At 38.3% G+C, this 16,716-nt stretch overlaps 2 protein-coding genes across 4 annotated transcripts in view; one reads left to right on the top strand and one right to left on the bottom strand.

The window, feature by feature from the left end:
- The first annotated feature begins 657 nt into the window (after positions 1-657).
- Positions 658-16,716, top strand: part of LOC140144880 (multiple inositol polyphosphate phosphatase 1-like) — a 91,089-nt gene continuing 75,030 nt past the window's right edge. For 2 of the 3 annotated variants that reach the window (XM_072166684.1, XM_072166683.1), the window contains exon 1: positions 667-712. The gene's annotated coding sequence lies outside the window, so the exon portion shown is untranslated. Of the gene's footprint in view, positions 713-16,716 lie in introns of all 3 variants that reach the window. The other variant, XM_072166685.1, reaches the window with a different exon arrangement.
- Positions 13,671-14,093, bottom strand: LOC140144885 (uncharacterized). Its single transcript, XM_072166689.1, has one exon. The coding sequence runs from the start codon at positions 14,091-14,093 to the stop codon at positions 13,671-13,673; it is 423 nt and encodes a 140-aa protein (XP_072022790.1).

Genomic DNA, 16,716 nt, shown 5'->3' with positions numbered 1-16,716 from the left:
ATGGCACGCCAATGGACAATACGAGGTTTTTTTTTTTTATTTCTCGATGATTTTTTCTTCAATGTGTGTTTTTTTTTCTCGGTGGAGTTTTTTTTTCTTTCTCAATGTGTGGTTTTTTTCTAGGTGGAGTTTTTCTCTATCTCAATGCGTTTTTTTTCTCAGTGGAGTTTTTGTTTCTTTCTCAATGTTTTTCTTCTTCTTCTTCCTTTTCTAGGTTGAGTTTTTGTCTTTCTCAGTGTTTTTGCGAGGGTTTGTCTACTCTGGCGTGCCATAAAGACGGTTACTCCATTCACAGAAACCATAATGCTTCCCAAATAGTACCCTGTACTTTCCTTGAAAACATATCACCGATTTAGCTATGTGGGTGCCAGGATTTTTATGGTAATACTGCCCTCTTTATCAACACACTGCAATTTATATTTCACATATTTGTGCCTATACCATGTATACTATTCTCAGCTTATTTTGAATGATGAATTCCTTATTCCTTTGGTACGTGACTAATTTAACAACAATGATTCTGCTTATCACGGGGTTTTTTTATCATTGGCTAACGACAATAATTTTACACCAATGGAAATCGTTGATACTATCGTGCCTGAACTTTCAGTCACATATATAAATGGCTTGCATTCGGTTCCCGCTTACATTCAGTTCGTTTGCTGCTGTACAGGACGTCGACAAGTATCAGAGCACAGGACGTAAACAATTGGTAAGTTGAAATTTTCACGAAGTTATTATTTTGATTTAAATTTGGCAATGATATGACAAAGCCTTTAGGTCAGTAAATTGTGTAAACATTCAACAAGTTTTAATTTGAAATGTTATGGACGTTATGAACATGTAAGTTGTGTTTTGTAGAACCTTAATTATTATATACAGCTTAAGAAAATACCACCGACCGCTTTTTTATGTGTAATTAAACACATAAGATAGAAAATTTAAAATGACTCCAAACAAAAATTGAGTACACTTTCATTAGTCAAACGTGTACCCCTGAATATGATGCATAAGGTTAGCAACTATTTTAAACTGTTGTGATTTGGTAGTTCACAGCATCTTGGTAGCGAGCTTCATAGCGAGTGTGTATATAGAAGAAATCACAGATATACTTTGTAGGGCCTGTGGTTCTTGTGGTTCTGTAAAGAGGGCTGATATAAAATATATATGTCGAGTTAAAGAATTGTTGTGTGTTTGTCGCGAGCATACCAATAGAAAACTCAAGTTTATAATTCTGAATATACCACAAAAATAAAAAACGCTGTCTTTAAATTACCTTTGATGTTTCGAATATATCAGCATTTACACAATTATTTGTAAATAATTGTAGAAGTTCACTGCAAAATGTGAAAGTACTTACCATATTTGTGTTGCTTAATATGTTCAGCGTTTCGCAGCTATTGACAATAATATTAAAATATCAATATATTCTGAGATTGAACAAAATGCACCAGTAAGCAAACAGTACAATGTTGAGCTTTGAGAGCAACATGGCCATAATGTTTTCTTGCATCAGCACACAATTAATTACAGTTTTATCGCAAACATGTTTTAATTGATCATCAAGATCCCATATCCAGATTATTTCAGCCTTTACAAATCTATTATTTTTAGAGGAGTATGAAATTTAATACCGTCTTGGTAAAATGCGACTTTTTGCTAAATGTTATTTACGAAATTTTTTCGAAATCTTTTGTCCTTTTCCTACTGATTTAAGAATATGGACGTTTGATCACTTAGGCTTTTAAAATGTGCAGCGCATATTCGAATCAACATTTGTTCAAAATTAATATATCTAGGCGGTTACCCGTATTGCGGGGTTTTCGGCTATCATGGTTATTGGCTTTTGCAGATCTCAAAATCAGGGTGTGTCCTTTGGCTCGGATCACCTTTCTCACAGCTGAGCTCAATTGCAGCTTTTTGCAATTTGACCTGACTTTCGCCCTCAATTTGCAATTTGACCTGACATTTGACCACGGATGACCTAACAAACGCAAACCTGAGCTTCCTTGGCCAAAGTTACACCTACCCACAAAGTTTAGCTCCATTATATGAGCAATTTGAAATTTTACGTTTTTTGACCGGTCTATTGCCATTTAGTCTAATACCGTTTGGTCTAATTTCTGTTTCGTCTATATTTAATTGGTCTATTACCAGAAAGGTTAAAACATTTTGTATGAAAACACACTACAACAATATTTTAAAAATGTTTTCGAAATGTCATTGCAAACTATTTTTGCAAACATTCTTGGCTAAATATTTTGTCAACACTTAAATAACATTATGTTAAAATATTTGCACCAAGCAAACACAGAAATATTCTTAAAATGTTTTTTACAAAACGTTTTAATAACATTTAAATGTCGGGTTATATAAAGGTCTTGAAAACATATGTTAAAAACGTTGTTGTAAATATTTTGGGAAAACAGTTTTTACAAAATACTTTTTCAACCCCAAAATAACATTCTGTTTAGAATGATTTGTACCAAGTTTTCAAAAATGTTTTTGGAATGTTATTAAAACGTTTTTATACCCTTTATATAACCCGACATTTAAATGTTTTCTGTAAAACATTTGTTTTTCCTGTGCAGTTAATTACCAACAAATGTTATGAAAACGTTTTATACCATTTATGTACCCTTTATATAACCCGACATTTAAACGTTTTCTGACAACGTTTTATAACCTTTTGCGAATGATGTCGAAAACGTTTTGTGTTTGCTGGCATATCCCTTAAAACCCGAAACAGAAGTTATAAAGTACAAATTAATAATAAAAAGAAAAAAAGTAAAAAAAAAGAAAAAATGAAAAAAAAATGATAATAATAACATTAAAAAAATTATGTTACAAAGTAAAAAAGTACGGTAATTATCAGCATTCCTGGGATTCCAACCTGCATCATTCAGCTTATTAGACCCGAGATCTCATCACTGCACCAAGGAGGCGGTTGGAAACGGCACGCATTTTTATAGTGTTTATGACGTTGTACTTAACATCTGCGTACTTAACATTCATGTAAACAGTATTATAACTATATATTATATAGTTGAGCTCAACGCACTGAAAGGTCTATTGTTCTATTGTGTCCGATTTGAGCGCTGACATATTGGAAAATGTTGCCAATTAATATTCATGAGAGTGTACATTCAACGTCCAATTTTCGAAATTGGGTGACTTGTGCTTGGTAGGTGTGAAGTACATCTGACTGGGCGTTTTAATTACGTAACGCATAATAGCATTGACATCATCGAATGGCTGCCTGTAGTTCTGTTAGTGTTAGGTCTATGTGGGGGGGTGCTGTGTTTAGTTTCTATAATAATTATTATTAGGCCTACATTTATTTATCATCCCTTTCTTTTCCTTTCTCTGTACTTATTCTTTCCTTGCTAAAAAAGCACCCCTCTCCTTTTTTCCCTTCCTTTCTCCATCCTCTCTTACTTACTTTTTGTCCCCTCTCATTCCTATCATTTTCCTTATCTTTCTATTAATTTATTTACATCTATTTATTTTTTTTCTCTTCGTTTCTTCTTCTTTCTCTCCAGTCCCCCTCCCATTCTCCATATCCCCTCCTTCACATCTTCCTCCTGCATCCCCTCCCAAGACCTCTCACAGAAGAGCTGCCCCCCCACTTCGGTACGCCACTGGGTATGCCAGGGTCCTTCTTAAAATAAAATTAAATGTCAATTTGTGAAACAACTTTTATAGGCCTACACCAGTACTTATTATATGTTACATGTATACGTAGCTACATGTAGTATTGCCATTATACATACTAAAGACATGTGGACTTGGCAGCCTTCTGATGTGCAATTTTTGATGGAGCAGTCAAGTTAGCTCAATCGATAAGGCGTTCGACTATGGTGCGAGAGGTTGCGAGTTCGAACCCTGGTGGTGCCTAGTATGCTCTCGTGGAAAAATTGAGTTAGCTTGAAATTCCCTTGGACAAGGAACTCACTGCTAATTTGTCTCGTTGTAACCCGTACGAAACTCGGGGAGCTGATCCTGGTTGCTATGGTTATTTGTGGAATGTCTAGGGTGTGCGCTCTTGAAGCAGCAAAGTCCCTGAATTGTTGTTTAATGGTTTATGGAATGATGTGGGGCCATAGTGGTCAGCGACAACCTGTAAAGTGTGCTGAGGCTTGTGGATCAACGTCTAGGCGTTGTGCCTATGCGTAGCGCACTATAAATCACTGCGCTTTTTTTTCTTTTTTCTTTTTATTTAAATGAAGCACCTAAAGTCAGTGGCTGATAACGAACTGTACACCCACGGCTAATATGTGCCTTTTGTGCTTATACAGTTACTCAATTACACCCTTGTGATGTATGGGAGCAAAGGGTACCTCTCCCTCGTGTAGGCGCTTTCACGTGACTTTCGTTTGATCAGTTACTGACAGTAGCCTGCCTATTATAGCGTTAATACGCTGTCAGGACAGTTTGTCCCGAACAAAACGTACCTCTCGATGAATAGCGTTTCGGAAACTCAAATAGGCACAAAGGAACAATATGCGTTACGTAATCTATTTCCTCTCCTTTCTATCTAACCTCCTTGGTTGAGCTGTTTTAAGGGGCCTGAGCTTTCGATCCTAGCAGGATCTTTATCAAAGGCAGAGTCATTTTATATTGCATCACACGCCGGACTCTAGTATTGGGGGACAATGATTAACTGACACTGCTGTGAAAGGAACTAAATTTATATAGTCCCGCAGGGATAATGGTCCGTTATCGTTTTTAAAAGCTAAAAACAGTACTCAATCGCATAATCCGGTTATAATTTCAGGGAAACTTTTACCTTTCGATTGAAATTTAAATCAAATCTAAATCATATAAAAAATACCCTATCGTGAAAATTATCCACGGTTACGTGTGCTATATAATAACATGAAAATTGTACTTCAGATCTTTACAATTTGCCTATTGTTATCTATTCATGTCTCGAACCCTAAAATGCAAAATTATTTTTACGTCTACTGTTTTCCTTTCGCAACTATTATCTTAACAAATTATCAGATACTGTTACAATAATACCCGTATACGTGCTGTTCAAATTATAATTTAAAGTAATAATTTTAAATATATTAACTTTACACATTTAAAATAACATGAAATTAAATCAACATAAAAAATCCTCACCTCACCTCACCAGGCTTGGTGGGGTATTAGAGAGAGAGTAAGGCCAGCCTGGTGGTGTTTTAGAGCGAGTGAGTGTTTGGTGGAGTATAAGAGATAATGAGAGTCTGGTGGGGTATTAGAGAGAGTATGGTCCAGTCTGATGGTGTTTTAGAGCGATTGATGGTCTGATGGGGTATAAGAGAGAGTGAATGCTTGGTGGGGTGTTAGAGAGAGTGTGGGCCAGTCTGGTGGTGTTTTAGAGCTAGTGAGTGTCTGGTGGAGTATAAGAGAGAGTGAAGGCTTGGTGGGGTATTAGAGAGAGAGTAGGGCCAACCTGATGCACAGTGACATCGCCCCGATATCTTCATGGTAGAAATCGCCATGGTAGGTTGAATCCACAGCCACCCATGGCAATTTTATTCGGACCTTATGACATGCATAATTAGCGAAGTGACCTGACTCAGGCTACTGTCAATAGACGGGGTATTTGATTTCTCGCTATGTGAGTATGCTTGTATACGACATTGCGGTCAATGGTTATACTGTCTCTACTTGAGTGAGTGCCGCTATAGCCTGCTGCACGCTGTAGTCCATACAGGACCAACGCAATATAAAATTAGAGTTTGGTCAAATTTTGAGTTCAAAACGCACGGCCAATTTTCAAAGCGCACGCTAACGACTATCATATCTGTTCAACACGTATTTTCAAGTGTATGAGACCAAATCTGGTTTCTTGAGAAAAAAATCATGGCGGGAGATATTCATCATTTTCTAACCCAGTATCAGAAGATTTTCGTCTGATATCAAAATCGCCGTGCATAGCAATTCACGTGTATCGATCCCGTGTATTCATTTTAATGTCTCTGCTACACCAAAGAATTATTAGCCAGGCGATGTCGGTGTGTGGTGGTGTTTTAGAGGGAGTGAATGTCTGGTGGAGTATAAGAGAGTGTGAGGGTTTGGTGGGGTATTAGAAAGAGTGTGGTCTAGTCTGGTGGTGTTTTAGAGAGAGTGATGGTCTGACGGGGTAAAAAAGAGAGTGAAGGCGTGGTAGGGTATTAGAGAGAGTGTGGGCCAGTCTGGTGTTATGAGCATTACATGTACAGCCTGTCTCAAAAAAAGTTGTGCAAGTGAAAAGCGCCTCTTTGGCAATTAGAAAATACCGTTGTGACATGATGCTTATATCAACGTCAAGGGCACAGTCTTAGGTGTGGTCACGGGCATAGATATTCGTGTTTGGTCAAACACAGTTCCTGTGCCATCTAGTCTTCTGGTTCTCCTCCTCCTCCTTGTCAAGACCACTTCTTTGCACTCCTCTAGCTCAAGAACCAAAGTAGCCTCGGGGCCCATACTTGGTACAATGATGGCCCATGACCCCTAAAAACATCCTAGGATACCCTGACCCCAGAGGTCAAATGTCATAGGCTACAGGGGACAATATGTGTAGAATTTCAAACAGCTCTAACCCAAGAACTATAGCGCCCTCTGGGTTCATACTTGGTACAATGATGGCCCATGATCCCTAAAAAAACCGTGGTAGCCTCGACCCTAGAGGTCAAAGGTCTTGTGCTACAGGGGGCAATATGTGTGAAATTTGAAATATCTCTAGCTCAAGAACTATAGCGCCCTCAGGGTTCATACTTAGTATAATGGTGGTCCATGACCTCTAGATGTAGCCTATGGTTGCCACGAGTTCATAGTTTAAATACAGGAATTCTCTTTTCATCATCACCATTCTACATAACGCAATAGGAGATGTTTGTATTCCTATACTTTAAATCCGGCCACAATCAATATTGATAAAATTCCCTGAAAAGGAAATGGTGCAGTTCTTTTAGTCGGTATACTGATAGCCCCTTCAGCATTAAGCATGTTACGGGGTGTCAGGATGGATTAAGGAGGTTAATCGCTTAAAGGGACACTCCGTTTTGGGCTTAAAGGGGTAATATGATATTTTCTTTTTAATATTTCTTTTTTATGCATGGAACATGTTTATTTCATTATTTAAGGAGGAGCGCCCTCAAGCATTTATACAGCAAATGCTATTAAAGGGGTATTCCTTGATTTTTAATTTAATTTTTTTTAAAAGAATTTCAGTCCATATGCTGATAGCCCTTTTAGCATTAAACATATTACGGGGTGTCAGGATGGATTAAGGGTGTTATGGGGGTTAAGTGGGTTTATAACCGCTTAAAGGGGTAATCAGATATTTTCTTTTTAGCATTTTTTGCATGGAACATGTTTATTGCATTATTAAAGGAGGAGTGCCCTCAAGCGTTTACACAGCAAATGCAATTAAAGGGATATTCCTTGATTTTTAATTTAATATTTTTAGTCGGTATACTGATTTTCTTAGCATTAAACATATTACGGGGTGTCAGGATGGATGGTGAGTTAAGTAACGGGTATAAGGGTGGAAGTCACGGTCATAGATATTCGTATTTGCTCCATGTAGGTCCCATGTAGGCAGTAATGTCATCACGCCACCTATTCTTCTGTCTTTCTCTTGATCTTTTCCCTGGTCATGGTTGCCATTATGTAAGTCGTTTAGTCCATCTGTTATCTTCCCTTCATCATAATGTCTTTGACTTGAGTTTGACGTCTTATTTCAGTGTTCTTAATATGTGACCATCCAGCACAACTGAGCCCTGAAATCGCCAATCATCATTTTGAGATATTCAACCAAAATATTCTGCTTGAAATTAGCTTTAAAATGATGTATATCATGTCTATAGTACTTGACATTTAAGTAGTGAAAAATCAATAAAACAGTCAATAAATCCTTTGTTTCCTATTGTTTATTGTTAAGTTCAATGGAGCATATCTCAATAGTGGCACTGGCGACATCCGGGCTCAGTTGTGGAGGATGGTCACATTATATACAACATCATATCATTGGCAAGGTAATATTATGAGGACAATGAAAATGAGACGTTTAAAATTGATATTCCGCAAAAACCAACTTACCTTTGAACGAGACAGATTTGACCTAGAAAAAAATTGACGTCATGAAATGAGATGTGCCTGCTTTGAGAAAATGGACTGTAAACGCTTTCAATGAACAGAACGTATACTGTTGTTGTTCTCAGAAAAACTCTAAATCAAGTATTACAAATTTAATGGTTTTTAAACATATGGATAAAATCAGCCGCTTTTTTATATATTAGTAAATTGTGATATTACAATTAATATGTATATCAACAACATGAGAAATATTTGGACTAAAAAATGAAAAAATATTTTGTGCTTAGAATTTCAGCGTGATCAATCTGAGACTAATATATTCAGGTATACTATCTCTCAGTGATCAATATTGTATTTATTATGCAAATAAACTATTTCAATGAGACGGTAACTTACGCGCATTCATACATGAATCATAGATCATCTAGATGATCTATGCATGAATGAACATAAAAAGAGCTCATGAGCTCATGTGTTATCGTGATCATAGCTATATAGCGTCCGCTTCATTTACCAACACAATAGTCACGGCTGTGTCTTTTTTCTTACAGGTTCTTTCTTTCTTTCTTTCTTTACACAGCCGTGACGTTAGTCACGGCTGTGTCTTTTTTCTTACAGGTTCTTCTTCTTCTTTCTTTCTTCTTTCTGTCAACCATTACATTTGCTCTAGCACTCACATGCTTACATCGATTTTGACCTAACTTGGTCACAATGATCATTGACCATGCCCCTACATGTCACATGAAACTCGTGGGGACAAAGGTCACGCAGGGGTCACAGGGTCAAAAACGTGATTTCAACTAAAAATGCATCTTCTCCTACAACTTACGTAGGACAGTGACCCCACTTGCACACATGCATTGTTATAACCCAGTGTCTATGTGGTGTACACAGATTTGGGGTCAAAGGTCATTAAGGGTCACTTCCGGTATAAAACGAAAAACCTTCAAAAATTTTATTAGCTAAGTAAAACATAGCACAGTAACGGTATGTTCACATATGATCTGCAGTCACCCAATGTATATGTGGTATTTTTTTTTACTTGGGGTCAAAGCTCATTAAGGGGTCACTTCCGGTATAAAAGAAATACCTTTAAAATGCATCTTCTTCCACAAATTATGTGGGACAGAGACGCCACTTGCACACATGTATTGTTATTACCCAGTGTCTATGGGGTGTACACAGATTTGGGGTCAAAGGTCATTAAGGGGTCACTTCCGGTAAAAAACGAAATATCTTAAAAATGTTTTATAAGCTAAGTAAAACATGTGACAGTAACGGTATGTTCACACGTGATCTGCAGTCACCCAGTGTATATGTGGTATTTTTTTCATTTGGGGTCAAATCTCATTAAGGGTCACTTCCGGTATAAAACGAAATACCTTTAAAATGCATCTTCTTCCACAGATTCTGTAGGACAGTAACGCCACTTGCACACATGCATTGTTATTACCCAGTGTCTATGGGGTGTACACAGATTTGGGGTCAAGGTCATTAAGGGGTCACTTTCGGTATAAAACGAAAACCTTCAAAATTGTTTATTTGCTAAGAAAACATAGGACAGTAACGGTATGTACACACATGAATTGTGGTTACCCAATTCATATGTGGAATTTTTTATTTGGGGTCAAATGTCATTTAGGGGTCACTTCCGGTCTGAGACGAAAAACCTTCAAAATGCCCCTTCTGCCACAAATAACATGGCAAAGTGATGCCACATGCACACATACATTGACATTAGCCAATGTCTATGGGGTTTTCATATATTTTGGAGTCAAAGGTCATTAAAAGGTCACAACACGGCTGTGTTCGTGGTCTTAGACCACAGCTAAGTCTAGTTCTTTCTTCTTCTGTCAACCATTACATTTGCTCTAGCACTCACACGCTTACATCGATTTTGACCTAACTTGGTCATAATGATCATTGACCGTGCCCCTACATGTCACATGAAACTTGTGGGGTCAAAGGTCACGTAGGGGTCATAGGGGTCAAAAACGTGATTTCAACTAAAAATGCATCTTCTCCCACAACTTACGTAGGACAGCGACGCCACTAGCACACATGCATTGTTATTACCCAGTGGTGTACACAGATTTTGGTTCAAAGGTCATTAAGGGGTCACTTCCGGTATAAAACGAAAAACTTTCAAAAAAATTTATTTGCTGAGTAAAACATAGCACAGTAACGGTATGTTCACATATGATCTGCAGTCACCCAATGTATATGTGGTATTTTTTTATTTGGGGTCAAAGCTCATTAAGGGGTCACTTCCGGTATGAAAAGAAGTACCTTTAAAATGCATCTTCTTCCACAGATTATGTAGGACAGTGACGCCACTTGCACACATGCATTGTTATTACCCAGTGTCTATGGGGTGTACACAGATTTGGGGTCAAAGGTCATTAAGGGGTCACTTCCGGTATAAATCAAAATATCTTCAAAAAGTTTTTTTTAGCTAAGAAAAACATAGGAGAGTGATGGTATGTTCACACATGAATTGTGTTTACCCAATGTATATATGGTATTTTTTTATTTGGGGTCAAAGGTCATTAAGGGTTCATTTCCGGTATAAAACGAAATACCTTAAAAATGCATCTTCTCCCACAAATTACGTAGGACAGTGATGCCACTTACACACATTCATTGTTATTACCCAGTGTCTATGGGGTGTACACAGATTTGCGGTCAAAGGTCATTAAGGTGTCACTTCCGGTATAAAACAAAATAACTTCAAAAAACTTTATCAGCCAAGAAAAATATAGCAAAGAGACGGTACATTCACACATGAATTGATGTTACTCAGTGTATATGTGGTATCTTTTATTTGGGGTAAAAGGTCATTAAGGAATCACTTCCGGTCTGAGACAAAAAACCTTCAAAATGCCCCTTCTGCCACAAATAACATGGCAAAGTGATGCCACGTGCACACATACATTGACAAAAGCCAATGTCTATGGGGTTTTCATATATTTTGGGGTCATGTCATTAAGGGGTCACAACACGGCTGTGTTCGTGGTCTTAGACCACAGCTAAGTCTAGTTTCTCTTTTTTCAGGAGAAATACGCATATAAAATTTTAATGTACTAATTATTCTCTTCGAATGGAATTAAACTTTTTTTTTGCAAGAGATATGCCCTTTAAGGTAATGTGAAACATCTTCCGTTCCATTACTCTTTGAGCTGTTCAAAATCCTAAACTTCACATAACACCTCGATATATCGATGTGCCGGTCACTCGCACGATTGGGCTGTTCTATTTTCAGGTCCATACTACCCGGTGGAGAATTTTGAACATTTATCTTTAACAGAGGGCGTATGAATTTGAAAGGCAGAACCACATATTATTTTATTTTCAAGTTTGAATTTAGACACCCTCTGTAAACCATTCAAGTAAGTTCTTCTACAGAGGGTCTATAACTTTCAAAGGAACGTCCACGAGGTGCTGTGTTTGAAACTTATTCTCCCTCTGTGGAAGATATTTCTAAATCGTCCCCGGGAATCTCCCACTGTGGTGTGAATTGTAAATATAATAGCCCATTACGCATGTATGCTTCTTTACACAGCCGTGACGTTAGTCACGGCTGTGTCTTTTTTCTTACAGGTTCTTTCTTCTTCTTTCTGTCAACCATTACATTTACTCTAGCACTCACATGCTTACATCGATTTTGACCTAACTTGGTCACAATGATCATTGACCATGCCCCTACATGTCACATGAAACTCGTGGAGTCAAAGGTCACGCAGGGGTCATAGGGGTCAAAAACGTGATTTCAACTAAAAATGCATCTTCTCCCACAACTTACGTAGGACAGCAACCCCACTTGCACACATGCATTGTTATTACCCAGTGTCTATGTGGTGTACACAGATTTAGGGTCAACGGTCATTAAGGGGTCACTTCCGGTATAAAACGAAAAACCTTCAAAAAATTGTATTAGCTAAGTAAAACATAGCACAGTAATGGTATGTTCACATATGATCCGCAGTCACCCAATGTATATGTGGTATTTTTTTTTTTTATTTGAGGTCAAAGCTCATTAAGGGGTCACTTCCGGTATAAAAAGAAATACCTTTAAAATGCATCTTCTTCCACAAATTATGGGGGACAGAGACGCCACTTGTACACATGCATTGTTATTACCAAGTGTCTATGGGGTGTACACATATTTGGGGTCAAAGGTCATTAAGGGGTCAACAAAAAAATGTTATTATCTAAGTAAAACATGGAACAGTAACGGTATGTTCACACATGATCTGCAGTCACCAAATGTATATGTGGTATTTTTTATTTGGGGTCAAATCTCATTAAGGGGTCACTTCCGGTATAAAACGAAATACCTTTAAAATGCATCTTCTTCCACAGATTCTGTAGGACAGTGACGCCACTTGTACACATGCATTGTTATTACCCAGTGTCTATGGGGTGTACACAGATTTGGGGTCAAAGGTCATTAAGGGGTCACTTTCGGTATAAAACGAAAACCTTCAAAAATTTTATTTGCTAAGAAAAACATAGGACAGTAACGGTATGTTCACACATGAATTGTGGTTACCCAATTCATATGTGGTATTTTTATTTGGGGTCAAATGTCATTAAGGGGTCACTTCCGGTCTGAGACGAAAAACCTTCAAATTGCCCTTCTGCCACAAGTAACATGGCAAAGTGATGCCACGTGCACACGTTGACATTAGCCAATGTCTATGGGCGTTTTCATATATTTTGGGGTCAAAGGTCATTAAGGGGTTACAACACGGCTGTGTTCGTGGTCTTAGACCACAGCTAAGTCTAGTTACATTTTTCCATTTATAATAACGTCAATATATCGATGTGTCAGTGCACTGCAAACCCGTATACACTATACCTTTAGTATAATATTCAATGAATATTATTCATGTCAACCCAAATACAACATCATCATGTCACTTTAACTGGCATCGCTAATCAAGCAAACAAACAAACAAACTGCTTTCTTCTCTTCATTTCTATTTTTTCCAACATTTTTGAAGCCTTCACCATCGTTTTTAGAACAAAACTAAGTAAACATTAAATATCCAAAACAATGTGCTTATTATTGCCTACTAACTATGATGATAATTTTTCGTGTCATTGGAAAAGTAACAAATAATGAGGAACTTCAAATTATAAACAAAAATAGTTTATTTGGAAATTGCATATTTCTTTTCAATAATGATATCAACAAAACATCACCGTCTGTTATAAAACAGTCATCATAATGTAGAATTAAATTGGTTGGTTTGACGAAAACAAATATCGCTTCGTAATACAACGGTCTTCCATTCGATTCCTGCATCTGGATAGGCCTAGGTCCAAAACAATAGGAGTCATCCATGTTGAACACTTAAAATTCCGTTCGCCATCGGATCACCTTTGATGATAGAGTGTGTAGGTCTATATAAAAATGTTGGCTTCAACAGTATTATTTGCAATAATTAATGTAACCATGTTGTTTCACCAAAAGCATCAATATGTACCAAAAAACGTAACCAAAACGTAAAAGGGTGTCAAAGTTGAAAAATTCTATTCTCCCTGTCTGACCCCTTTCCAAACTTTGTCCCATTGTTATTTCATCATCATCATCATCGGCTGCCCATCGAGTTCGATGAAGGCACAGTTGTCGAAGTTGATGGGTGATTCTTTCTCCATCCTTCAAGGTACTTATCCTTTCGCTTCCGCTCCACTGTTTTTCCAGCATCGTGGACCTTCTTCCTCCAATTGACCCGGTCACTAGCTTTCGTCTCCCATGTATCAACATCCATATCAGCTGTCTTCAGATGACGCTTCACAACATCTCTATACCGAAGTTTCTGTCCACCACGTTTTCTCTTTCCTTCTGTGAGTTCAGCATACATCACAGCTTTCGGTAGTCTTTCATCAGGCATCCTCACGACATGGCCGGCCCAGCGCAGTTGGCTTTTTACTAGGATGGCTTCTACGCTTTCCATTTTGGCTCTCTGAAGCACCTCTTCATTAGGGACTCGGTCCTGCCATGTTATTCCCATGATACATCTAAGGTGGCGAAGTTGAATGGAAGTTAACTTCTTGATAGAGTGTGTAGGTCTCAGTAGAATACAGGAGACAGGGTAGGACAAACACGCGATACAGTTTACATTTGGTCGCAAGTCTTATACCACGCTGAGACCAAACTCTTTTTTCCAGAGATCCAAAGGCACTGGTGGCACTCTGAATTACGGCTGTGTCTTTTTTCTTACAGGTTCTTCTTCTTCTTCTTCTTCTGTCAACCATTACATTTGCTCTAGCACTCACATGCTTACATCGATTTTGACTTAACTTAGTCACAATGATCATTGACCATGCCCCTACATGTCACATGAAACTCGCGGGGTCAAATGTCACACAGGGGTCACAGGGTCAAAAACGTGATTTCAACTAAAATGCATCTTCTCCCACAACTTACGTAGGACAGCGACCCCACTTGCACGCATGCATTGTTATTACCCAATGTCTATGTGGTGTACACAGATTTGGGGTCAAAGGTCGATATCATTAAGCGGTCACTTCCGGTATAAAACGAAAAACCTTCAAAAAATTTATTAGCTAAGTAAAACATAGCAAGTAACGGTTTGTTCACATATGATCAGCAGTCACCCAATGTATATGTGGTATTTTTTTATTTGGGGTCAAAGCTCATCAAGGGGTCACTTCCGGTATAAAAAGAAATACTTTTAAAATGCATCTTCTTCCACAAATTATGTGGGACAGAGACGCCACTTGCACACATGCATTGTTATTACCCAGTGTCCATGGGGTGTACACAGATTCGGGGTCAAAGGTCATTAAGGGCTCACTTCCGGTATAAAACGAAATTCCTTCAAAAATTTTTATTAGCTAAGTAAAACATGGGACAGTAACGGTATGTTCACATGATCTGCAGTCACCCAATGTATATGTGGTATTTTTTCATTTGGGGTCAAATCTCATTAAGGGTCACTTCCGGTATAAAACGAAATACCTTTAAAATGCATCTTCTTCCACAGATTCTGTAGGACAGTGACGCCACTTGCACACATGCATTGTTATTACCCAGTGTCTATGGGGTGTACACATATTTGGGGTCAAAGATCATTAAGGGGTCACTTCCGGTATAAAATGAAATACCTTCAAAATTTTTTATTAGCTAAGTAAAACATGGGACAGTAACGGTATGTTCACATATGATCTGCAGTCACCCTATGTATATGTGGTATTTTTTATTTGGGGTCAAAACTTATTAAGGGGTCACTTCCGGTATAAAACGAAATACCTTTAAAATGCATCTTCTTCCACAGATTCTGTAAGACAGTGACGCCACTTGCACACATGCATTGTTATTACCCAGTGTCTATGGGGTGTACACAGATTTGGGGTCAAAGGTCATTAAGGGGTCACTTCCGGTATAAAACGAAAAACCTTCAAATTTTTTTTTTATTTGCTAAGAAAAACATAGGACAGTTACGGTATGTTCACACATGAATTGTGGTTACCCAGTTTATATGTAGTATTATTTTATTTTGGGTCAAAGGTCATTATAAGGGTCACTTCCGGAATAAAACGAAATACCTTTAAAATGCTTCTTCTTCCACAAATTACGCAGGACAGTGACGCCACTTGCACGCATGCATTGTTATAACACAGTGTATATATGGTGTACACACATTTCTGGTCAAAGGTCAGTAAGGGGTCACTTCCGGTATAAAACGATATACCTTCAAAATACCCCTTCTGCCACAAAAAGCATAGCAAAATAATGCCACGTGGACACGTGCATTGACATTAGCCAATGTCTATCGGGTTTTCATATATTTTGGGGTCAAAGGTGATTAAGGGGTCACAACACGGCTGTGTTCGTGGTCTTAGACCACAGCTAAGTCTAGTTCGTCTTGTGATCTCCAGATCAACGGAATTGTCCATGGATTGTCCGATTTGACAGGTTCCCCATGTATGTTGAGATCAGGATCTTGGTGCTGAGTTCCTGGATCAGGTTGGTATTTGACCTCAGTTTTACTGATGTTGATTGTAAGGCCAAATGCAACTGATGCAGTCACAAAACAGTCCAACATGGTCTGCAGGTCTTCAATGGATTGAGCTACCAGGGCGGTGTCATCAGCATATAAAAGCTCTTGCACACAGACTTCTTGACATCGGGTTTTGGCACGTAGACGGGCTAGATTGAAGAGTTTGCCATCTGTCCTAGAACGGAGGAAAACTCCATGCTGACCATCTGATAGTGTTGTCAGATGACATTTCCAAAACAGCTGCCAAGTAGAGACCAAACAAGGTTGGTGCCAACACACATCCCTGCTTAACACCATGACAAACCGGGAAGGACTCTGTTGTATCACCATCAACTAGAACAGTTGCCTGCATTCCATCATGAAATTCACGAATGATCTTGACAAAGATGTCTGGACAACCATAATGCTCCAGTAGTTTCCAAAGTAATCTCTATCGATGGTGTCGAATGCTTTGGTGAAGTCGATGAAGACCATGTAAAGTGGTCTTTGCTGTTCTATTGATTTCTCCTGAAGCTGGGGCAGGGTGAAGATTCTTGGGGCGGTTCAGCTGGAAAAAGCTTGGATGATGCAAGGCCCGCCGAACTTGTACACCTCAGAGGGAATTCCGTCC

The sequence above is a fragment of the Amphiura filiformis genome, unplaced genomic scaffold (assembly GCF_039555335.1).
Source record: "Amphiura filiformis unplaced genomic scaffold, Afil_fr2py scaffold_92, whole genome shotgun sequence".
In the NCBI taxonomy this organism is placed as follows: Eukaryota; Metazoa; Echinodermata; class Ophiuroidea; order Amphilepidida; family Amphiuridae; genus Amphiura; species Amphiura filiformis.
This window is presented reverse-complemented; position numbering and strand designations above follow the sequence as displayed.

Coding starts and splice junctions, on each gene's coding strand:
- LOC140144885 (XM_072166689.1), bottom strand. CDS start 14,093: ATGGGAATAACATGGCAGGACCGAGTCCCTAATGAAGAGGTGCTTCAG.